Here is a 25,292-nt window from a genome sequence, read left to right on the forward strand (position 1 = left end):
TTTGTAGCCCCAGACATCCATTCCCTCCTCAAAGAAAGAAATTGAAGATTAAAACTGGTTGGTTCTTTATATATTATTTTTATTGAAACGTTCCTTTGTTAGTTATAGTTACTGCTGTTGCACACTTGCACATACAAGTAGTTAATGAAACACTTTCAATTTTAAGAAAATATTGATAGGTTAAGCTTCATTTACGTTTCATATAACACCTGCACTTGAAAGTTTTAATAAAACTTGGTAATTCACGATTCAGTTCTGTGACAGCAGTACATTTTGGAGAGGGTTTTGCCCGTAGCTATTTATGCCCACAATGCCCCTAGAACAGTCGGATGCAATGTATTTGAATACCAATGTGGCACTAGGATTGCATTGCATCTGACCACTTAAGATGACCCTTTAGGTATTGTGAGCAAACACGCTGCGAAAAAAAAGGGTGAAAGGAAATTGGTGTAATGTATATGAAATTGTATTTGTTGAAACTCGAAATATTGAGAACACGGAATGCATTTATGCTACCTCTGTTGTCTGCTATTCTTTTTGCTTGATATTATTTTGTTTATATTACTCGTTGGAACTCTCCATTGCAGGGCTTTTGTTAGGAGAAAAACTGCATAAGCATGGATGCAAGTTCTTCGGCGCCAACTTCTAAGAAGCGAAAATTGGTTGAAGGACAGAATAGTGGTGAACGTGAAGATAGGATTAATCCTTTACCTGATACCATGCTTACTTATATCATTTCATTTCTTCCTACAAAGAATGCAGTTGGTACTAGTGTATTAGCCAAAAGATGGAAAAACCTCTGGGCTTCTGTTCCTGTTCTGGACTTCGACGACACTCTGATTCTTTCCAAAAGTTCAAATAAAAAGAGAAGAGTCAACAAGTTCATGAATTTTGTTGACAGAGTTCTTCATCTCCATGATCTACCAAACATACAAAAGTTCTCCCTCAAATGCCTTGACACCCGTGATGCATCTCGAATTGATTCGTGGATCGCTACCGCATTAAAGCATAGGGTTGAAGAGATATTTCTCAACTTGAAACTAGACAATGCTTGTCTTCTCCCCAGTAGCTTCTTCATTTGTGAATCTTTGAAGACCTTAAAAATAACTGGGGACTTTTACGAAGATGTGGATTATATTTACAAAATCCCCAGTTGTATTCGTTGGTCAAGCCTCAAGTTCCTGAATCTTGATTCCTTAAGACTTTTCTCTGACCGATCAACTCACCAAGTCTCTTTGTGTTGCCCAATCCTTGAAAAGCTTGTTCTAAAATTCATTGAATGGTGGAATATCCAAAGTTTTAGCATCTCTGCACCCGCACTTCAGAGATGTACTATGACTTATAATGACTGGGGGCATGGTTGCGCAACAGAGGTTCATGCAGAGAATATTACATACTTAAAATTGCGAAGCACTATGGTTAATGAATTATCTCTTCACAACCTGTCCTCCTTAGCTACTGCGTATATATCGACATTTGCAGTTCTGCAGAAATTGGCAACCGTATGAGTAAGGTTCTACAAGCCGTATGTAATGTCAAAGATCTAACATTTACTGACTATGCTATTGCGGTAAGTCTCATTCCTATCATATTTATTCAGTGCAATAGAAAACCTTAAACCATGAAAAATTAACTTGTGCTTGTTTCTATTTTCTTAGATTTTTCTATGTTTATTATTGTTACCTGAATTACTGACTGCTGATGTGTTTGGATTTGGGTTTCAAGGTCATTTATCGTTTAGATCTCTTAGATCATCTGCATGCATTTTCTAGCTTGATGTGTTTGAAAGTGAAAATATTACACTACCGGTCCCGTGATGATCAAACTGGTTCAAATGTTAGACAACTCATAGACTTACTGTATCACTTGCCTAATGTGGAACTCCTTCTCCTTGAAAATGTAAGTCACCAAATTCCAATTTGTTTTTGCTTTTATTCCTTTACTAATAATAAATCTTAACATCCTATGTTTACTTTGACCTGTTGAACATCCCTCCCCTCTCCTCCCTTTTAATTTAGGGTTCTTCCGGATGCGGATTTGTAGAGCATGAAGATGGTGGTGCACTTGATGTTATTCCTCAACGCAATCTGACACGCTTGAAGTCAGTTAAACTTCGAGCAATTTCATGGCAGCATAAACGAGCTGTATTTGGTCAACTTTCTGTTGAAGAATGTAGTAGCCTTGGAAAAGATTACTATCATTTCTTCTTGAAGTTGTCGTCTGATCCAAAGATGCAATTTGAGGTAGCTAAGAACTTATTACTCCATAGAGGCTCAACACATAGTGAAATTGAGTTCTCCTAAAGGGATTGCTGTATCATTGAGCTCAGAGCTTGTAAGTGGCAGTTGCAAACTCAAAGTAGGTCTTATGTTACTCGACATCTGTCATACTTTGAACATTTTCTTTTTACAAGTTTCTATGAAAGCGGACAAATGGATGCCTATATATGTATGAATGTGGTGGAAAAATTACATTATGATCATAAAGCACTTATGTACTCAGTATTATAATCAAGTGTTACGTATATCACTAGTTCTTGAAATCTGGTATGAGATGTTCAGTGTTCAAAACATCAATTTCTCATGTATCAGAGAATAGTTGTTAGCAGACGTACGAGGATTAGCTACTTGTGGAAGGTGATAATCTAAATGCAAGAACTGAGTAACCCAATGGAGAGCTTCAAGAGGGCAGCATCTGTTGCTAGTTTTGTTTTAAATCTGCTTGGTTTAAGTGGATTCTAAGAGCCAGGAGCAAAGAGGCGCATGAACCACGCCATTGGTAGTCCCCAAGACCCCAAACTGAGTTTCTGAACTCTATTTTTTGTATTTCGCTTAATGTGTAGAGTGTACGTAGCTATAGACACAGTAAGTTTTATGATCAGACCATTCTTTTGACTTTTACGCCTATTTGAGATGAGTATTTTGTGCAAAGCTGGTGGCGTGGTCTGAGTTCTGAGGGGATATAGGTATTTCAAACCAATACAAAAGCAGTAACATCATTGAACTTAGATGATCCAACAAATCAAAGTAGTACGTTGATGTTGATTAAAACTCACCTTTGGTCGTGAAGTTAGCAATCAATAAGCATTCTTTGAGAATAGAAATGTCAACACAGGCTATTAAGCCCAGTCCGATTAAGCCAAAACCCGACCCGCACCATATTACCACCGTTAAAAGCTAAAACCTCTAATCTCCAAAACCCTGCCTTCGTCAATATCATACTTAACGAAGAAGTGTAGTGACCCAAAAACTGGTTTGTTCTTTTTATCTCTGATATTCCTTTGTTTGAATGTTCGTGTGTGTTTCCAATTTCCATACTTACAATTGTTGCACCCTTGCACTAACATGTAGTTAATGTTGGAATCTTCATGTGTATTTCAAATACTTGTGTGTTGTTTAGTCCCACATTGATGAACCACCACTAGCAAGTGAGGTATTTGAGGTGAACCTCTAGCATAAGGGCGTGCCCTTAGGGTACAAAGGCTTTTGTGTTAGGAGGGAGGACTTACCCAAAGCCACACACGCGCCCGTGTCGTGGGCTTGGGCTGTTAGTCTAGTGGATCTAAACTTTTTCTTTTTGAACAAGTTTCGGCTGGAGTTCCACTTACAGTTGGATTCTGTATCAGCTTGAGAGTTCTACTTCAACTTGGTTTTGTGAAACCGAATTAGAGGTGTCCTTCTCCATCTATGATACGATAATAACTCTATATAAACACCTGCGTGTTCATAGAGAGATCAATCACGCAATCGTAGAGAGAGGGGCGCAGAGATAGAACTTCGTGTCTTCTTTGCCCTCCACACCAAATAAAACGTAACTCCTCGTGGATACACCCTACCACCTAAAACGGATAAAGTCTTTTATTGTTTCAATCTTCTTCTCTTCTTCCTATCGGCCGCCCGAGAGAGTTATATTCTTTGTTCTAGAGGTAGTAGTCGTTTCTAGTGCAAAAGTCGACTCGCCGTTAACCATTGAATCCTCGTGAGGAAGACGCCACTATTGCCTTTTCGCACCATTGGAAGGGGCTTAAATCTTTCCTTAAGGGACGGCTAATCCGCGCCTTGGTTATTACATTATTCTCGTCCTTGTCTTCTATTGTTTTCTTTTATCCGCTACAAACAATCTTAAGGAAAGAACAAGATGTCTACACCGGTTGACACCACGCCCGATCAAAGAAACTAATTCGAGTCATGGAAGTAACTTCGCTATGAGAGATCTTTGCACCTCTACTTGAATGCTCGCAAATTTACCCAATGTGTCAAATATTGAATCCTTGTGTTCACACTTCAAAAGCGATGGAGAGAAAGGGTGTTCACCCTAGATGTACTCAACTATGCAAAGTATCTCATCGATCTGGCACCCATGGAGGGTTCTAATGATTTGAAAAGAAATCAAGCCGCTTGGCTCAATGGGAATAAGGTATGTCGTCATGCTATTTTTTTGAGTACCACATCAATGAGATTTTTGATATTTATTGTTCAAATAAGAATGCACATGATATATGGGAGAGTTTGAACAAAGAAATACATAATAGAGGGATCTTTGGTACTTTCGAAAATATGCTATTAGGAATTTTCTAAAGTTCCATATGAGAGAGGATAGAGATTTAACGTCTCAAATCCATGATTTTCATGTCTTTGATTAATGATTTGAAAACCGAGGGTATTAATTTACGAATCCTTTGTTTCTTTGGATGTTTGATTGAGAAACTCCCCGAGTCTTGGAAACACTATAAAAATAGTATGAAGCATAAAGCGTAAGCGATGACTCTTGAGGATGTGATCATTCACATTCACATAGAGGAAAAGAACAAGACTTCGGGATGAGGTGTTGTCTAAGAATTTCATTCTAAAGCCAATATCATTGAAGGTAATCCCAAAGAAAGCTAACAAAACCTCTAAAAAACAAGTCCAACAAAAATAAGAATTTCAAGGTCAAAGGCACTTCTTTTAAAAGGAGTGGTAATGCAATGGAAATTGTTATGTTTGTGGTAAACTGGACATAGGGGCTTTTCGGTCTGAGACACAAGAAAGACAGATGATCCTCCCAATGCTAATCTAGTTGAGGGAGATGATATTGTTCTTTCTTTGTTGTTGTCACAAGTGTTCATAGCCACCGGGAAGAGGAACCGGGTACTAGATTCCGGTGCCACACGCCACGCCCGTGGTGATGTTGAAGCCTTCTCGGACTACATACTAGTGAAAGATGAAAAGGTCTATATGGGTGACTCTAGGTCCGTTCTGTTGAGGAACATGCAAGGTTCTTCCGAAGTTAACTTCGGGGAAAACCCTTTCACTTAGTAATGTTCTTCATGTTCCCGAGATTAAATGGAATCTGATTTAATGTCCCTACTGGGAAAAGTTTGGTCAAGGTGACTTTTGAGAGTGACAAGTTTGTTCTGACAAAGAATGAGGGTTTTGTTGGTAAAGGTTATTGTAATAACAGTGGTCTTTTCATGTTGAATGTACTTGACAACATTATTATTAATAAGAATGAATCTGCTTCTGCTTATTTGCTTGACTCTTTTAATATATGGCATGGTAGACTAGGACATGTGAATGTTCAGTATATGAAAAGGATGAAAGCTTGTGGTTTATTGTCTAATATTTCTGATTTTTCTAATGATAAATGTGAGATATGTTGTAACGCCCGTATTTTTTATACGTATTTTTATAATTATTAATTAATTAAATTATTTATTTTCAAAATTCGTCGGACTGGACTTGGGATATGTGGGCCTGGTTTTGGGCCCGAGTCTGTGTTGGGCTTGGGTTTCGGACCCAAGTATATAAACACTTTTTCTGGAAAATAGGGTTAAAAGAATAATAAAATATTAAAAATGGAGGTAGAGAGAAGTTTGTTTGCTGGAGCGTGGAGCGCGACGGCTCGGACTCGGAGAAATTTGTAGGAGCTGTTCATTATTGTGAGTAGTTTAGTTTTCATTTTTCACCTCGGTGCAAAGAGATAGTTTTAACTTTATTTTAGTACAATGTTTACATTCAGTTTATATGCTTGACCTCTTCAGTAATTGTTTGTCTTGTTATTCTCGTTATTGCTTAAAAGCGGTGATCTTGTGCTTTTATCTTGTCTGACGTTGAACTCTGAACTTAAACCGCGTGGAAAGCTCGCCAGTGTTAAAAGGCGCACATGAAACTTACAAAACTCGTTTTACTGTTGTGCGTGGGTGGTTTGGTTTTTGTTTTGGTCGATGTCGGGAGTTTAGAGAATGGACGTCGGGATTGAAATGGGTGGTTGAACTGTCGGTGGTGGTGGTGAAGTGTTGGGGTATTTGTTGGTTGAAATCGGTGGGTTTGTATTGTTGGAGAGGAGTGGGGGTTGTTCTAGTTAAAGGCCGATGCTTTCGATAAATGTTGTTAATGGCGGCCAAAGAATTCGCCCAGGGGATTTGATGGAATGGTTTAAGGTATTGTTGTGAGGTTGGTTATTGGGTGTGTGAGGGTTGTGTGGGGCTGTCGATTGGAGCTCGGAGAGAAGCCATTAATGGCGGTGCGATTTTAGATCTAAGAATTTGGAAGTGATTTGTTTACTGGAAATCGGGGGTTGCTTGGTGAGTTAAAGTCGTGGGGTTTTTCACCCACATAAAAATCGCTAGGTTGGATTGGGTGGTTGTGTGGAGGAGTGGTGGTCGGTTTTTAGCTGGTGGTGGTGGAAGAGAATTGGAAAAAGAAAACCGCTGTGGCTTGGGCTTGGGCACTGGTCGGTTTCAGTTTTGGGCGGTCCTAATTTCATAAGTGGTTGGGCGAAATGTTTAGGTGGCTTGGCGAAATTTCGATGGAGGAACTCCGAAATTTCAGTTTTAATTTTGTGGGCGAAATCTAATTTAAGTGGTTGGGCCATTTCTATTTGTTTTGTAATTTGTGGACCCGGTTCGATTAAATTGATGGGCCGAACCATTTGTGTGTTGGACCAGTTGTGATTAGTTTCCTTTGGGCCCGATCACTTAACTATTTTGGGCCAGTTTCTAACCTTTGCTTGGGGCCAGTCCATAGGACGTAAATTAGATCTAAATGGGTCCTTCAATGTTTAGACTTTCGGGTTTTAAGGTTTGGTTTTGGCTAGTTGGGTCCGACCTATGACCTTAGCCATGAGCCATGAACCATGCACCTTTGACCTTAGCCATGGACCATGGTTATGACCTTGAACCTGTCGAACACGGAAACGACGGTTTGACTTTGACGATGACAGTTTGACTTTGACCAGGACAGTTTGACTTTGACGATGACAGTTTGACTTTGACCAGGACAATTTGACTTTGACTAGGACAGTTTGACTTTGACCATCGACCGTTGACTTTGACCTTTGACCATGGACGGTTGACTTTCACCTTTGACTTTGACGATGACAGTTTGGCTTTGACCATGACATGTTGAGTTTGACCTTGACCATGAGGTGTTGACCTTTGACCGTTTGGCGATTGACTTTGGCCGTTGGCGCTTGTGGATTGGCTAATGGAATGTTGACTTTTCCAGTTTTCACATATTTGATTATATAAAATATTGTCGATATTGTATAACTTGGTTTGGTCATTATCTAATTTAGATTTGGCGTGAGGTAGTGTGTAAAAGCATATATATATATATATATATATATACATATATATATATATATATATGTATATATATATATATATATATATATGCTTTACACACTACTCAAATCAAATCTAAATAAATAATGACCAAACCAATTCTATATCAATAATATTATATTTTATATATATATATATATATATATATATATATATATATATATATATATATATATATATATTGGGCTTTGATTGTGGATTGTGGATTTGTTTATTTGTGCTTTCGTTTTATGTGTATATTAGATGGACACATATAGTAATAAAATGCTTGTGGAAGCTAGTATATATTTGGTTGTCATTATCTAAGAAAGATTTGACATTGATGTTGTGTATTTTGACCGCGTGGCGATATTGAGATGTTAGGAGACATTATATTTCTAATCGTTATAATAAAGATGTATCGCGATCACGTTGAAGCATTGTGACATGATATAATATCTTTGGGATAGTTATATTAATGCAATATCTTGGAGAAATGTATATACACTCCATTATTTTATATGTGAGATGCTAATATAGTATCGGTGAATATTTGTCCACGGGAATGTGGTGTAGTGCAATAATATATTGGCACGTGAAAGAATGAAAGTGGTTATGAGATATAATTGAGATGTTTATAAATATTATGGCTTAGTGCAATAAGGTAATTGACCTGCACGTGATATAGTGGAATGTTTATGAGTCATTAACGTATGACACCTGAATAAATTACATAACGAAAATCCTAGAACCTGACTACCACAACTCATGTGATTGGCCCTTCTGGCGTTTCAGTTAATCTGAATGGCCTTCGGTGCCCTTCGGCGTTTGATTAAAATTTGAATGGCCTTCGGCGGCCCTCCCTCTGGTGAGTCAATAATTAACTTGATTATTCCGTTCGCGAAATAGAACGATGATCGCATAATATTTTATGCTTAGAATAATGGCGGTGCTTACATAGATTTGGCTTCCGTGTGAGGATTTACGGTGTCGGCATCCCGGCCGGGTGGTTACGCATCGGTGAGTGGCTCATTATGTAAGGGAGGCAATTTGGATGTACATGTTCGGCGTTGGGTTGCGATTGTGGTAGCCAGGAAACTAGGTAAGACATAGATACGACGTGATTTTAGGGACACACAAAGAAAGCCTGAAATAATCTAATTATGGTAATATGTTTGGTTGGTTATTTGTTTAGTTAGAACCTAAGGCGCCTCGATGGAGGAACTACATGCCTTATTTATGATGTGTATAGTTTGTTGTGTGGTTAGTGAGAAGTTAAGGCGCCTCAAGTGGAGGAACTACCTGCCTTAATTATTGTACTTGAGTATGTTATATTAGTCGTTGAAAGTTAAGGCGCCTCGGTGGAGGAACTAACTGCCTTGTGGATTGTGTATATATATGTATAAGTATATTTGTATTTTAGGGCTACTCACACCAGCATTGTTTATAATGCTGACCCGATTTGCATGTTTGCTTATCGGGTGTGTTCATTCAATGAACATAGTTGATAAGTTTTGACAGGTTTAGTGTTGAAGAAGGTTGGTTCTTTGCTTGTGGTTTTGCGTTAGCATTGCATCTCAGTGCGTGTTTTGTTTTCCCTTGAGGTGATATAGATTTTCAGGTTTGATAATATTATTTGCATTTTCATTTGTAAATTGTTTTATAATGAAGAGGACTTTGTTTAAGTTAAAATTTTTATTGGTTTTAATTATCCGCATATTTTAAACCTGTTTATGGGTTTTTGGGAGTGGAGAGTGCGTCACACCTCGGAGATCGAAGAGTCGGGGACAAATAATGTTTTCAGATTCTCAGTCGAATTTAGGGTGTGACATATGTCTTTGAGACTAAAGCCACGAAGAAACCCCAATAGAAGCTGTGTCTAGAGATAAAAAGCCGGATTACTAACTCTTATTCATATGGTTTGGGTGAATTCGAAGTACCATGTCTAGAGGGGGAAGTTTTATTATATTACATTCATAGATGACTTCTCTAGGTGCGCCATGGTATATTTACTTAGACACAAGCATGAGGCGGGTGAGATGTTTCTCAAGTTACAAAGTCGAAGTTGAAAACCGGCTTTAACCAGAAGATTAAGAGACTTGGTCCGATAGGGGTGGAGAATATGAGTCTAACCCCTTCCGGGACTTTTGTGACAAGAGTGGCATTATTCATGAGACTACTCCACCATACTCTCCCGAGTCTAATGGAGTAGCCGAAAAGGAAACACGTAACACTTAAAAGAGATGATGAATGCTATGCTTGTAAGTTAAGGAGCTTCCACGAACTTGTGGGGGAAGCAATCCTATCTGCTTGCCATATACGAGAATAGGATACCCAACAAGAAAACAGGGAATAAGACACCATATGAGTTATGGAAAGGTCATGTACCTACCCCCCGACATACTTAAAATGTGGGGTGTCTTGCTAAGGTTCTTGTGAACGAACCTAAAAAAAAAAAATCGGGACCTAGAACCGTTGATTGTATGTTCATTGGTTATGCTCATAATAGTCTTTGCATATAGATTTTTTTAGTAGTAAAATCGATAATAACCTTGTCGATGCTAACACTATTATAGAGAGTAAAAATGCTGATTTCTTTGAGATTTTGTTTCCTTTGAAAATTAGCATTGAGAGGTTGGTAGCTCCTAGTGAACAACAATCAACGGATCCTCAAATTTCTGAACAAGAAATTCGGAAGAGTAAAAAGAGACGAAAATCCACCAATTTTGGTGATGACTTTTACACATTTCTTCTTGATGATGATCCCCATGGCGTATAATGAGGCAATCAGTTCTCGAGATGCACCTTTCTGGAAGGATGCTATACACTCAGAACTAGATTCGATTATAGCTAATCACACATGGAAGATAGTGGATCTACCTCCTGGGGCGAAACCTATACGTTACAAGTGGATCTTCAAAAAGAAATTGAAACTAGATGGTTCCATTGAGAAATACAAGGCTAGACTTGTGGAAGAGGTGTTGAAACTTACAAGCTAAAATGGGGACACTCTTAGGGGGGAATTGGTGTGAGATAACTTAAACTACTCCAGTGATCTAGTGCTTTCCTTTTTTCCTAGAATAGTAAAAAAGCTTTAGATTGGGTTTCTCTATCCGTTTTTAGCTTGTTGTTTATTTCCTTTTCTAGTAAAATCCTCCATTGCTGACAGTGTGAGTTTAGAAAGGAATTAACCAAGCATGGATCTTTATGCTCTTGAGAACCCATCCTCTGTTACTGGTGAGACAAGCCTCAGTATGGTACAGGAAAATCCAGTTATAGTGAAGGATGGGACTGGGGCTCCAAAAGCTTCTTTTGCAGATAAAGTTCGAGGTGCTCAACCTCAACAGATAAACTTAGCTGATCTCCCAGTCCCAGAGATGAAAGGAAACATTCCTTCCATTAGACTATCACAAAAAGCAGTTGAAAGAGGAATGCTTTACTGCAAATTCTGCCTGATAGGAAGGTTAGAGTTTCAGAAAATAAAGCTAGAGGAAGTGAAAACAATAGCTCAGGAGAAATGGCACCCGCAAGGGGACTGGAAAATCGTTCCTTTGGGCAAGGGGTTTTTCATGATACGACTAACTTGTGAAGATGACTTGAAAAAAATTTGGGGTGGAGGCCCCTGGAAGTTTGGCGACCAAATGCTGCGACTTTCAAAATGGACGCCTGACTTTGATCCAGCAATACATCGAACTTCCACAGCAGCAGTTTGGGTGAAATTCCCAAAGCTTGGACAACAATATTGGGACTATGAAATTCTGATGTCCATAGCAAGAGGTCTTGGGAACCCAGTAGGTGTTGACAAGCATACGCTAAACCGAGACTTCGGCTTCTTTGCGTCAGTTCTGGTGGAAATAGATCTCGCCAAGCCTATCCCGGGAAAAATATTAGTGGAGGAGGGGGAAGGAAAATCTTTCTTCCAGGAGGTGGAAATGGAGAAATTGCCGAAATTATGCTCTCACTGCAAAGTAGTAGGACATGTCATTGCGGAATGCACGGTGATGAGAAGGATAAGGGATGGAGAAAACAGAGGCAGGAACGATGCATCCAAGCCAGATGAACAATTGCCTGAGAATAATAACGGCAAGGAAGCAGCAGAGACTGACCAACCGGCATGGAAGAGGAAAAAAAACAAAAGAAATAGAAAGAAGAAGAATCCTACTACCCAAGCCCCGAATGCAGGAGTGAGTGGCACCAAGGATGCCCTTGGGTATTTGATAGAGGCTTACGCAACAGAGTCGGGGGAAATCTTTCAGGACTCTATTTCGGAACTAGAAGAGATCCCGCAGAACACGGTGAGATGGAGGTAAAGGACCACGATGACGCTTGTGATCGAATCGAAATTCTGGAACGCTTGGCTCAGTGGAGAATGCTAGGAAGTCAATAGTGGCAGTTACTGAGGGGTGATCAAGCTATTGTCTCTGAAAGAGCAGATGACCAAGTTGGGGGTAAGTTTCAGGAAGGTGAGAACTCTGTCTGTGGGATACGCCCATTTGAAGATGCCCACTCGCTACAATTGGTTGTTGCAGCAGTGACCGATCCCATTGCATCACTCAAGTCAACCACAAATACTCTCAGAGCTCTTAACGAAGCAGACTCGCTTTTGGCAGCGTCCTGTTGGGCGGACATGGCTGAGGAGGCAGAAGAAGCCGAGAGAGCTGAGAATGAAGGAACATGGAGGACACAAAAGAAGAAGGCAACAAAGCCCAAGTGGATGGAGCAGGACCTCCCACCTCCATCTACAAGGGCCAGACTAGCCTCCATACCTCAATAATGAATATAAGCTATTGGAACATCAGGGGAGTGAAACAGGAAAAATCAATCACTTACCTGAAGGAAGTCATAGCTAGTCATAAACCAGACATTATATGTCTGGCGGAACCTCTCATATCTCCGCCTTCTAGGACGCCTGAGTTTCTTTGCAGGTTGGGGTTCAATGAGGACTTCGTACATAATAACATTCCCAATAGGATAGGGAATCTATGGGTTTTTTGGAGGAAGGGAATTATAATAAATCTGGTTGATATGTCGCATCAACATATCTCTATTAAAACTGGTGATCTACTTATATCGCTGGTTCATGCCAGATCAGCTTATGTGCAAAGACGAGCACTATGGGACGAGTTGTCGCAGCTGGGTTTGAATGTGGAAGCTTGGGCAGTGGCAGGGGACTTTAATGTGGTTACTTCGAATGAAGAAAGAAAAGGGGGCAGGCTTCCTTGTCGTATAGCAGTAAATGAGTTTGTGGAGTTTATAAATGGGAACGCGCTAATAGATACTACAAGTCTAGGCTTCAAGTTTTCATGGTCAAACAAAAGACACGAAGACAAAAGAATGGTACAGAAAATTGATCGCATTTTGGTTAATCAGAAATGGATAGATGCAGCCACAGGATGGCGAAGCAAGATCCTACAACGGAGGATTTCGGATCACTCCCCTATTGTAGGATGGTTCACCGCTATTCCTAAGCCCCACAACATCCCTTTCAGGTTCAAGAAACATTGGATCAAGCATGAGAGCCTCAAAGAGGTCGTCAAACAGAGCTGGGAAGAACGCCTCGAGGATGCGCCTATCAGAAAAGTCATGAAAAAACTTAAAAGGTTGAAGGAAGTCCTAAAAGCATGGAGCTGGGACACTTTCGGGGATTTGAGCAAAAAGAAAAAGAGAGTGACAGAGGATCTGGAAAGGATAATGAAGGAGCAAGAAGAGGACCCCTTTAATGTCCAGCTACAGGAAAGGGAACGGAATAAAGAAGAGGAACTAAATGGCATTTTGGACACTGAAGCGGCACAATGGCGGCAAAAAGCTAGAGTTAGTGAGGCCTTTGAAGGGGACAGGAACACAGCCTACTTCCATGCGCTTCACAAGCTGCGAATGAATAAAGCCTTGATCCTGGAAATTCAGAAAGGCGATGGAACCATCCTTAAGCAACAACAAGACATAAAGCAGCACATAGTCTCAGTGTTTGAAGCCAAGTACAAGCCGCAAGCAGTCATACCCAATGTTGGACTGATGGAGCTCATACCGAAGCTTGTGACTGACGAGGAGAATGCAAATCTCTCAGAAATTCCTACCATCACAGAGATCAAGCATGCTGTTTTTAACATGGACGCTAATAGCTCACCAGGCCCGGATGGATTTCAAGGTGCATTTTATCAAACTTTTTGGGATATAGTGGGACTGGATGTCAGCAAAGCCATTATCTCTTTCTTCAAAGACAACAAGCTGCCGCAGGGTATGAACTCAAACTTTTTGGTGCTCCTACCAAAGGTATCTAATGCCAAAGCTGTAAATCATTATAGACCTATATGTTTGAGTAATTTCCTTTTTAAGATTATTACAAAAATCTTGTCTATAAGGGTTAAACTAATGGCAACCAAGTTGATCAGTTGTGAACAGCTCGGCTTCATCACAGGAAGGACTAGCTCCACGGGCATTTGTTTAGCTTCAGAAATGATGAATGAGCTTGAGCACCATCGAAGGGGAGGTAACATTGGGCTGAAGGACATAGCATGGCGTTCGACACTCTTAGGGGAGTTCCTTGCCGAGGTTATGAAGAGATTTGGCTTCTCCAAAAAGTGGTGTGCTTGGGTTGAGACAATTCTCAGCAGTGCAAAGCTATCAGTTATGATAAACGGCGGACCATGTGGGTTCTTTGTAGCTGGAAGAGGGCTGAGGCAGGGGGATCCCCTGTCCCCATTCCTTTTCGACTTGGCGGAAGATGTCCTCAGTAGGAGAATAAATCACTGTTTTCAGGTTGGCCTCGTGAAGCCGATGGTGACCATCGGAGATTCTCCTGGGCCTACCCATCTTCTTTTTGCGGATGATCTCTTTCTGTTTGCAAATGGTGACATCCGAGGGCTCAGAAGACTGAAGGAGGCACTTTCAGAGTATCAACACGCAGCTGGCCAATTCTTTAACACCACGAAAAGCAAAATCTTTCTGGGGAATATGGCAGGTGTTAAGAAAAGGAAAATAGAGGAACTCTTGGATATCAAAGAAGGAGAGCTCCCGGAAACTTATCTTGGTGTCCCGCTTTTTAAAGGCAGAGTCACAAGTAGATGTATTCAACCTCTAGTCGATAGAATCAAACGGAAAGCTTCTGGGTGGGCAGGCAGGTTGCTATCTTTTCAAGGGAGAGTGATCATGGTACAGGCTATCCTCTCAAGCATACCGATACACAACATGTCGGTGTATAAATGGCCCAAGAAAAGCATCAAGGGCGGAAGCGGCCATAAGGAATTTTATATGGTCGGGGGATCCTCTGAAGAGATCGAATGATCACTCTTAAGTGGGAAAGTGTTTGTAAACCCAAGGATGAAGGGGGCTTGGAATACGAAAGGTTGGAGGAGCTGAACAAAGCGCTTACTTAAGTTAGCATGGGGCTTCTTAAACAAACAAAATGATTGGAGTATCTTCATGAGCAGGAAATTCACAAAAAAGGATGGAAGCTACCTCACTTACCACAAACCTTCATCGGTTTGGCCAGGTCTTCGAGGTGCACTACAGGAAGTACAACCTCTCACTGGATGGATCATCGGCAAAGGCGACAAGGTGGATCTATGGAGATAATTGGGCGAGGGCAATCGGTCATGGGGCTCCTCGAGGTGAACTGTCCGGTTTCAAAGGCAAAGGTCGCAGATGTTATAGAGGACAATAAGTGGAAGTTTCCAGAGGCAGTAACTGAAGTATTCATGCGGCTGGGCATAGACTTGTCCTCTATCCCACAACCTAGTGGGGAAGAGGACATTCGTATTTGGAAACCAGAAATAGATGGCACTTTCACAGTTCAGTCTGCGTTTGAAGCTATTAGACGGAAGAAGAACAAGATCTCATGGCTTAAGAAGCTATGGGCAGTGCATCTACACCCCAGAACAGCTTGTATAGCGTGGAAGCTGCTGCACAAGGCGGTACCAACAGAGGATAGAGTGAAAAAGGTAGGAGTCAATCTTGCATCACGATGTCACCTCTGCCAGCAAGAGGAGGAAAACGTTCAGCATATGTTATGGGACTGCAGCAAGGCTCGAGAAATTTGGGCATGGGCAGCAGATTTGTTCGAATCGAATATTCGGGAGCATAGCTTGAAAAGCTCTACAGAGAATAGCAAAAGGGAGAAGCTCTATCGTCCAAGACTTGTGGAACGCGGCCATAGTCCACATTATGGTGCAGGTATGGAAAACCCGGAACCGAAAGCACTTCGAGGACATCCCTATCCGCTTGAGTTTCATTAAGAGAGAAGTGCTGAAGGGGATCAAGGTTTCGGGCTGGCTGTCCAAAGGCAAAAAACGCAATGACATGCAAGAATTTCGCATTCTTGATAGGTTGGACGTACATGTGAAAAGCGCACCAGCACAGTCGATCCAAGAAGTGCATTGGGTCGCTCCAGTGGGCAACGTAATCAAATGCAACACTGATGGATCAGTCCAGGGAGTTCCTAGTAAGGGCGGGGCTGGTATGGTATGCCGGAATAAGGAGTTAGCTGTGGTTGGGGTTCTGGCTGTGGGTCTGGGTCGGGTAGACAGCTATCATGCCGAATGCACAGCCATAGTCATGGCAGCCGAGAAAGCGGTGGAGATGGATTGGGGTTGCATATGGATAGAAGCCGACTCAGAAGCTGCTGTAAAAGCTTTCAATGGCGAGGCAATCCCATGGAGGTTTCGAGCGAGATGGAAGCGAGCAATCGCCCGTTTACGACACTGGAAGCTATCACATGTCTGGAGAGAATGCAACTTTAGCGCGGATGCAGCCGCAAGGAAGGGATCCACTTTATTGATGGGCACTTCAGTATGGCATTCTTGTAGACCAGACTTTGTCTCTAAGATAGAATGTCCCTTTAGGACATATTATCGTTTTGGTTGATACAGTATGTAACTTGTATTATCTTCGACAATTCCTTCTTTAATAAATTTTCTTACTTGCGTGCAAAAAAAAAAAACAAGGCTAGACTTGTAGTCAAGGGATTCTCCCAGAAAAAAGGCATTGACTATTTTGATACTTATGCTCCTGTAACTAGGATTTCTTCTATAAGAGTTCTAATGGCTCTAGCTGCTATTCATAATTTATTTATTCATCAAATGGATGTAAAAACTGCATTTTTGAATGGTGATCTTGATGAAGAAATATATATGATGCAGCCTGAGGGTACGATAGTACCGGGGAATGAGCATAAAGTATGCAAGTTAGTTAAGTCTTTATATGGGTTGAAACAAGCGCCAAAACAATGGCATGAAAAGTTTGACAGTGTCATGATGTCTAATGGATATCACATAAATGATGCTGATAAATGTATTTACTTCAAATCTTTTGATGTGAATTCATATGTGATTATCTGTCTATATGTGGATGACATGTTAATCATGAGTCCTAGCCTTGATGTTGTGAGAAACACCAAGATGTTTTTATCCTCCCAATTTGAAATGAAGGATTTGGGAGAAGTCTGCGTGATTCTTGGAATCAAAATCATCGAAAAACGATGATGGCTATATCTTTCACTTTCACAAGAGCATTATGTTGAGAAGTTTTTGAAGAAGTTTAACTTTTATGATAGTAAGCCCGCATTATGCGACACCTTATGAGGCAAATAGTGAACTTCGGAAAAATGCTCAACATGGTGTACTTCGATCTAGATATGCCCAAATTATTGGTAGTCTCATATACTTGATGAATTGCACTAGACCGACATTGCTTATGCGGTTAGCGGGCTAAGCGGATACACTCATTGTCCTAGTCGAACATTGGAGTCGTTAGAGATTAGCCAAGTACTTGAGAGGAACAATGAATTACGGCATAAGGTTTAGACAAACTCCACCTGTGATAGAGGGTTATTGTGATGCAAACTGGATATCTGATTCTCATGATATCAAGTCCACTAGTGGTTATATTTTCACCCTAGGTGGAGGTGCAGTCGCTTGGAAATCTTCTAAGCAGACCTTGATAGCTCGTTCAACCATGGAGTCCGAGCTTATTGCTTTAGATAAAGCAAGTCTTTGGCCGAGTGGCTTAGAAACCTCTTGGCGGATCTTCCTATTGGTACAAAACGCCTCTAGGCACCTATGCATTGTATTTGTCGGCCGCTAATAGCAAAGGCAAAAGAGCAAATTGTATAATGGGAAAAGCAGGCATATTATTGCGAGACTACTGATCCTATAAAGCAACCTTTGAATCTGGAGTTGTGGCTCTAGATTATGTGAAGTCGAGTTAAATTTGGCGATCCTCGACAAAGCCACTTAACGAGGAGACAAGTGGTTGATACGTCGAGGGGATGGGACTTTTGCCTTAGATAGAGGGCTTAGGCGACGGCAACCCCACCTATGTGATTGGAGATCCCATGAAGTAGGTTCAAAGGGAAAAACAAGTCACCTCGTTAAGCTCGGTATGCTATTGTCTTTATTTGAGGCGTCCCACCCTATGACTAGATAGCATTATTGTATACTTTGTATAACTTGAATAGCAATGAGAAAAAGGATGAGTTATTTTACTCTTAATGGAATCCATAGTCCATTATTTTTATGAGATAGTGTATTTTAACCTGCTATGTACACTTGATGGATATCCACCTCGTGAATGTAGAACTGGGTCGGTTCTTATGAGTATTCGTGCAAATACTCTAGAGCATTCACATAACACGAAAGCCTTGAAGGGCCAAAAGCGCCAACACCGCCTTGAAACGGGCATATAATGAAGGAGCAATGTGGGTGCATGTCCTCTATTTTACTACAAGGGAATGTTGGTTCAAAGATTTTTTAATCCACCACTTTCACGTATTATAAGACATGTTACCCTATGACTGGTTCAAGCCCGAAAAGCACCAGTATCTTATGCATTGTTTTTTCGATTCTCTCTGGCATTTTGTTAACCCATTTCTTTTGTAATATCCTATTCCAAAATAGTGGGGGACTATAAGTATTTTGAAATAGTGGGGGATTGTTGGAATCTTCATGTGTATTTCAAATACTTGTGTGTTGTTTAGTCCCACATTGATGAACCACCACTAGCAAGTGAGGTATTTGAGGTGAACCTCTAGCATAAGGGCGTGCCCTTAGGGTACAAAGGCTTTTGTGTTAGGAGGGAGGACTCACCCAAAGCCACACACGCGCGCGCCCGCCCGCCCCGCACCGAACCGAGCCGAGTCGCGTCGTGTCGTGGGCTTGGGCTGTTAGTCTAGTGGGTAGTGGATTATCAATAGCCTAAACTTTTTCTTTTTGAACAAGTTTCGGCTGGAGTTCCACTTACAGTTGGATTCTGTATCAGCTTGAGAGTTCTACTTCAACTTGGTTTTGTGAAACCGAATTAGAGAGGTGTCCTTCTCCATCTATGATACGATAATAACTCTATATAAACACTGCTGTGTTCATAGAGAGAGATCAATCACAGAACAGAGAGAGAGAGGGGGCAGAGATAGAACTTCGTGTCTTTAGCTGCCTCTATATCGGCCGAGGCGAAAGTCGTGCATCTTCTTTGCCTCCACACCAAATGAAAACGAAACTCCTCGTGGATACACCCTACACGAAACAGATAAGTCTTTTATTGTTTCAATCTTCTTCTCTTCTTCCTATCAGCCGCCAGAGAGAGTTATATTGCTGTTCTAGAGGGTAGTCTGTTCTAGTGCAAAGTCAGACTGCTGTTAACCATTGAATCCTGTGAGGAAGACGCCACTATTGCCTTTCTGCACCATTGGAAGGGGCGAAATCTTTCCTTAAGGACAGCCTAATCCGCGCCTTGGTTATTACCTGTTATTCTGTCCTTGTCTTCTATTGTTTTCTTTTATCTGCTTACAACAGTTAAGACGTACGCTTGCATTTTAAGAAAAACTATTGGTAGTCCAGGCTTGATTTGTGGTTTCTCTATTTCATTGATACTGTTGCAAACTTGTACTATGACCGTAGTTAAAACACTTGCACTTATTTAAGAACAATATTGGCTACATCATTCCATTTAGGAGAAGTTTTTGCCTACAACTAGTTTCCCCTGCAATGCCCAAAGCACGTTTACCTCGTGAGCAAAATTGTTGTTGAAGCCAAAATGGCAAAGAATGGAGCAGGTTTAAAACCTTTTTTGTTATATAAAGAATCGAAATAGTTTCAATAGAAAGCAAGAAATGGGCCTCAGCCCCCTCAATCCAATCCGGTTATATGTAAACTCCTCTCTCACGAACATACCCATATAATCTTCCTATTATTTACACCTTGCTAATTAACCTCACTGTTTTCCAGATTATGAGCAATTTGCGGTCTAATTCTTATCCCCCGAAATTTTCTATTTCCCATTCTACTATTTTCATTAAATCAAACCCTTAAATTAACTGAAGATCCTTACATTGAAGAACACTTTTCCAATAAAGCAGACAAACAACAAAGATTCTTCATCCTTACACTAAAAAAGAACACCGATTTCATTGTGACAAAAAATGGGTTTATAGATAACCATTTTATAGATACAAAATTGAGTGGGCGACTGGGGGAGAAGTTGAATCTACTTATTGCTGGTAGTGTATTTGTGGAAATGCCCATGGGGAATACAATTGCATGAACCACAATCATTTGTCTATACATTTCTCTACTCGACGTTTCTTTGATACCACATGTGTGTAACATTATGATTTTTGGTTATATTGGTGAAAGAATCATAAAGATGTACCAACTATTATACTCTTTTCATTAATTGCTTTGGGCGAGACAAATATTGATGGATGAAGGACATCGTGATTGGAAGAGGTCATGAGCCTACTACTGCCATATTCAATTTGTTCATTGGTGGATACTTTCTATTTCTAAAACACAAGATGTTTTCAATTCCAGGAATGAACTAGCCATTTGCATCGTACTAACTTTAAAATCTGAACAAGCTCGACTTCTAATTTTCATTTGGAACTTTAAATTTACATAGTAGTGTGACATATGACAATTTGAATTTACATATGCAAATTTAATTTTACAGAGTAGTTTGATATATGAAAAGTTGAATTTACATATGAAATTTTAAGTTTATATAGTAGAATTATTTGTGAAACAAAACAAGCCTAATGAAAAAACGTATGGAAATATATTTTTACATATTAGTTTTTGAAATTAAACATGTCGGTAAAAACTTAGATAATCTATGAATTTTTATAGTTGTTTAACCTATGCAAAATTGTATTTATATATAAAAATTTAGATTTTCGTAGTAGATTACTAAAATAAAACAATACTAATATCGGACGTATGCTATGAAAATCTTAATTACACAAAAGATTAACCTATGAAAATTTTAACCCGCATAAGATGTGATGTAGATCGAAGTTCTTTTTGTTCAAGATGGATAATGGCTATTGAAAAAATGAAAAAAGTACGGTTTACAATAACATTTTCTTTCTGACATTGGATTACATTTATTTCCACAAAGATGAATAACAAATACGACTCATGAATCACCATTGTAATCATACAACTTTCACCCAAACCAAATGCTCAAACCCTCGTATTTTTTTGGTATGTGATGACCTTGTATTATGCAAACTTAAAACTATATAGCAATATCACTGAATTTTCATAGACGTTTTTTCTAACATCTGAGTTCTGAAAGGTGACACAGGCTATGCAATGAAAATTCATATTTTCATATGCAAATATGAAATTTCATATGCATTTTTTCTGACATCTGACAGGTGACACAAGTTATGTAAATATGAATTTACATATACACATGGATTTTCACAAACGTTTTTTTTTTTTTGTCATCTAACAGGCGACACAGACTATGCAAATCTGAACTTACATATGCAAATATGAATTCTGATAAACTTTTTTCTGACATGGCTATGGAAATCTGACAAACGTATCAGGTTTATTTTTTCCATTACATCCAGAATTCAAAGATCAAGAATTCAAACAAAATTAGTATCCAAAAGTTACATTCAGAATTCAAAGACAAACTAACATTACATAAAAGATCAAAGATTTACGTCCTTAATTCAAACAAAATTAGTATCCCAAAGTGATCCACCAGACCACCAATAAAACACAACACATCATTTCATGATATTCTTTCTTTGAAATGTTTTCTTAGTTTCCACCACATAGATATCATATGTTTTATGTATCATATTCCTTTCCTTTAAGTTGTACATCGAATTAGGTTTTCCCAGTCTATTTCTCTCTTCCTCCCCATTCAACTCAGTCTTTCCAATGTCCTTCAACAAAACCTATAAAAAATTTGTCCAAAAAGAGTTTCTTTCGTCTTGGCGATTTGAACATCTCTAATTCTTCATTTGAACTCTTGAAAAAGTGCTAACATAGGCAAAATAGTATAACAAAACACCTTGGTATAGCTAATAGGTTTTACCTCCTATTGCAATAAAGGGGAAAATAATAAATAAGTCTGTTAAACTGACATTTCAAAATTTACTTTCACATATATGAAAATACAAATTTACACAGCAAATTCAGCTATATAAGTAAACATACGAAAATATAAATTTTCATAGTTATTATTGTAACCAAAACAGTACTGATGAAAGCAAGCATACAAATGTAAATTTACATTCACATAGAAATATGAATTTACATTCAAATTTGCACAGGCTATGTAAATATGATACAAATTCAAATCTTCATATCAACTACAAAGTGTGAATTTCATATCAACTACAGAGTGTCAACTAATATCAATTTCAGAAAACTTAAAATATGCTTAAATACGAATTTACATACGAAACTATATATGTAATTTACAAATTCATACATATATAAATTAGGCATTTGCATATATAAAAATATAAATTCTCATAAAAAAAATTGTATTTACAAACAATTTTTTTAAAAAAAAATATGATTCTCACCTTAGATTTCATTTATTTATAAACAAAATTTAAAAAAAAAAATGATTTTTACCTTCGATTTCGTCTTTTTATCGGTAGTTGCTTTCCTTTTTGTTTGTGACATGAAAACTTTCGATTTTTTTTGTTTTGTTGTGTGTTTCTCTCTTATTTTTCGGTTGTTTTGTCATTTTAATTTGATTTTGCAGGATATCTAGGGTTTACAAGAATAGAGGATCCGGCGAGAAGAAAGAGAGAAGATAAATTTGAGATATTTAGTTTTATGTGTGGTGGGTATTTTAGAAAAATATAGGGTTTTTATGGGTTAGTATGTAATGAGGGGTTTTTTTTATGCTAATTGTGTATCAACCTGGGAGATTAAACCCAAATTCTGCAATAGAAAGTGTTATTTTTTTTGTCTAAATCAATCATGAGTATGGACGTAATGTACAGGAACTTGTTAAAACTTGAAACGTTTAGAAGGAGCGCATTGATGCTACCTTTGTTGATGCTATATTCTTCTGTTTATATTTTCATTTAGTTATGTACTGTGGAAATTAATGTTGCAGCATCCACTTTTAGGACTAAAAAGCAATAATGGATGGAAGTGGTTCAGTGCTGAATTCTAAAAGGAGGTTAACAAGAAATGTTATTTATGCTAGGAGATACATATGGTGGTTAGCTTGTTAGGTTAAAGGGATTGAGTGCATAGAAGAAGAAGAAATGATGGAGACATAAGAAGAAGGTAGGGTTTTGAGTATGTTTACCCTAACCTACAATACATATATTTATACTAGAGATGGAATAACCTAAATAGCAACAAGCTAAATAAGGTACGGTCTCACACTTATAGAATGTGTGAGACCGACACTACATACTTCAACACCCCCCTTCAAACTGGAGCATAGATATCGTTCATGCCCAGCTTGTTACCAATATAACTTCGATCTGGAATCAATCAGGTTTGTTTGGTGAAGATATCAGCTAACTGATCTCGAGAAGCCACATAAGGAGTACTTATCTCCTTTGTTTCAACCTTATGTCTGACATAATGACAATCTACCTCTATGTGCTTAGTTCTCTCATGAAATACTGGATTAGAAGCGATATGAATGGCTGCCTGATTGTCACAATGAAGAGGGATCGGTAGCTGTACCTCGAAACCTAACTCATGTAGCAGATTACGAATCCACATTAACTCACCAGTCCCTTGAGCCATAGCTCTATACTCAGCCTCTGCACTAGACTTTGACACAACTGTTTGCTTTTTACTCTTCCATGTCACCAAATTTCCACAAAGGAAAGTACAATACCCAGTGGTGGAACGTCTATCCGAACCGATCCCCATAATCGGCATCCAATATCCAACAACATCAAAATTTCCATTAGAACGATAGACTAATCCACGACCAGGAGAACCTTTCAAATACCTCAGAATACGAATAATTGCCTGGTAGTGAGGAATCCGTGGTGCATGCATATACTGAGATACTACACTGACTGCAAAGGAGATATCGAGGCGAGTAATAGTAGCATAGATCGGCTTTCCCACCAATCTACGGTATCCCTCAATATCGGCATACATCTCTCCAACATCCGACCGAGTTTGTCGTTCGAATCCATAGGAGTCTCTCTCTTGGGCAAGCTCTAAATTACCCGCCTCAACCGAAAGGTCTAATACATACTTTCTCTGTGAGAGATGAATTTCACCAGGGAACCTGGTAACTTCAATGCCTAAGAAATACTTCAGTTCTCCTAGATCTTTGGTCTGGAACTGTCTTGAGAGATTGACTTTAAGTCGATCAATACCTTGTTTGTCAGACCCTGTAACAATGATATCATCAGCATACACAACTAAGACAATAATCCCTTACTGGGTCTTTCGGTAAAACACGGAATGATCATATTCACACCTAGTTATTCCATTAGCCATCAAAACCTGACTAAACTTCGCAAACCAAGCTCTAGGAGACTGCTTGAGCCCATAAAGAGACTTCTTTAATCGACAGACTTTCCCCCCTTGAGCAACAAAACCAGGAGGTTGAACCATATAGATTTCCTCCAGAAGATCGCCATGTAAAAAGGCATTCTTAACATCCAATTGAAACAGAGGCCAGTGATGATGAACGGCAAGAGAAATCACAATACGCACAGAGGTGAGCTTTGCAACAGGAGAAAACGTCTCGGAGTAATCAATACCATATGTCTGGGTAAAGCCTTTTGCAACCAGACGAGCCTTTAAACGAGAAATAGTACCATCCGGATTATGCTTAATAGTGAAAACCCACTTACAAGCAACTGCTTTCTTCCCAGAAGGAAGATTTGTAAGAACCCAAGTGTCATTAGAATACAAGGCACTCCTCGTCCATTGCTTGCTTCCAGCCAGGATGAGATAGAGCATCCCTGTAGTTAGACGGGACAGAGACAGACAACAAGGACGTAGAAAAAGACTTGACAGATGGTGGTAAATGATCAGTGGAAACATACTTAGAAATAGAATACTGAGCATACTTACTAGGAAGACGATCTTGGGCGGTGGGCGTTCAAGTTTTGAGTGCAATCGGAACATCAAGGTCGAGGATGGAATGGCAATAGGATCCACGGACCGCGATTAGGAAGAGGTGAGGGCGAGCGTAGCGAGTTGAACTTTTCGGCCTCAAACTCTAGAATGGCAACCCGAAGGTCGCTTGGTACGCCAGCTCTGGAAGGTTATCGATTAGCGCAGTCGCTTCGATTGCCTAGAACTCAACCATCGAGGGAGCGCAGTCGCTCCTCGAAGGCTATCGATGGAGCACGGTGGCGTTCCTTCTTCACTCGCTCCCTCATTTTCACCAAGATCATATCCAGCACCACCAGATGGCATAACACAATCCTCAAATGGTTCAGAGGACATCTTCCCTTCTGAAGAGTAAA

At 39.6% G+C, this 25,292-nt stretch overlaps 2 protein-coding genes and 1 long non-coding RNA gene across 3 annotated transcripts; all 3 read left to right on the forward strand.

Annotated features, from left to right (window-relative positions):
* The first annotated feature begins 617 nt into the window (after window positions 1-617).
* LOC147477748 (F-box/LRR-repeat protein At4g14103-like) lies at window positions 618-1,508 on the forward strand. The gene has a single exon (XM_086586069.1). The coding sequence runs from the start codon at window positions 618-620 to the stop codon at window positions 1,506-1,508; it is 891 nt and encodes a 296-aa protein (XP_086442195.1).
* A 218-nt stretch (window positions 1,509-1,726) lies between these two features.
* Window positions 1,727-2,544, forward strand: LOC147477749 (uncharacterized). The gene is made up of 2 exons (XR_015209309.1): window positions 1,727-1,899; window positions 2,019-2,544. It is a non-coding gene; the product is annotated as an uncharacterized LOC147477749 (long non-coding RNA).
* Window positions 2,545-15,880: 13,336 nt separating this feature from the next.
* On the forward strand, window positions 15,881-16,444 carry LOC147477750 (uncharacterized). Its single transcript, XM_086586070.1, has one exon. It carries the CDS (start codon window positions 15,881-15,883, stop codon window positions 16,442-16,444), a length of 564 nt encoding a protein of 187 aa, XP_086442196.1.
* The last annotated feature ends 8,848 nt before the right edge of the window (window positions 16,445-25,292 follow it).

This window comes from Coptis chinensis, chromosome 9 (genome assembly GCF_015680905.1).
Source record: "Coptis chinensis isolate HL-2020 chromosome 9, ASM1568090v1, whole genome shotgun sequence".
Taxonomy (NCBI): Eukaryota; Viridiplantae; Streptophyta; class Magnoliopsida; order Ranunculales; family Ranunculaceae; genus Coptis; species Coptis chinensis.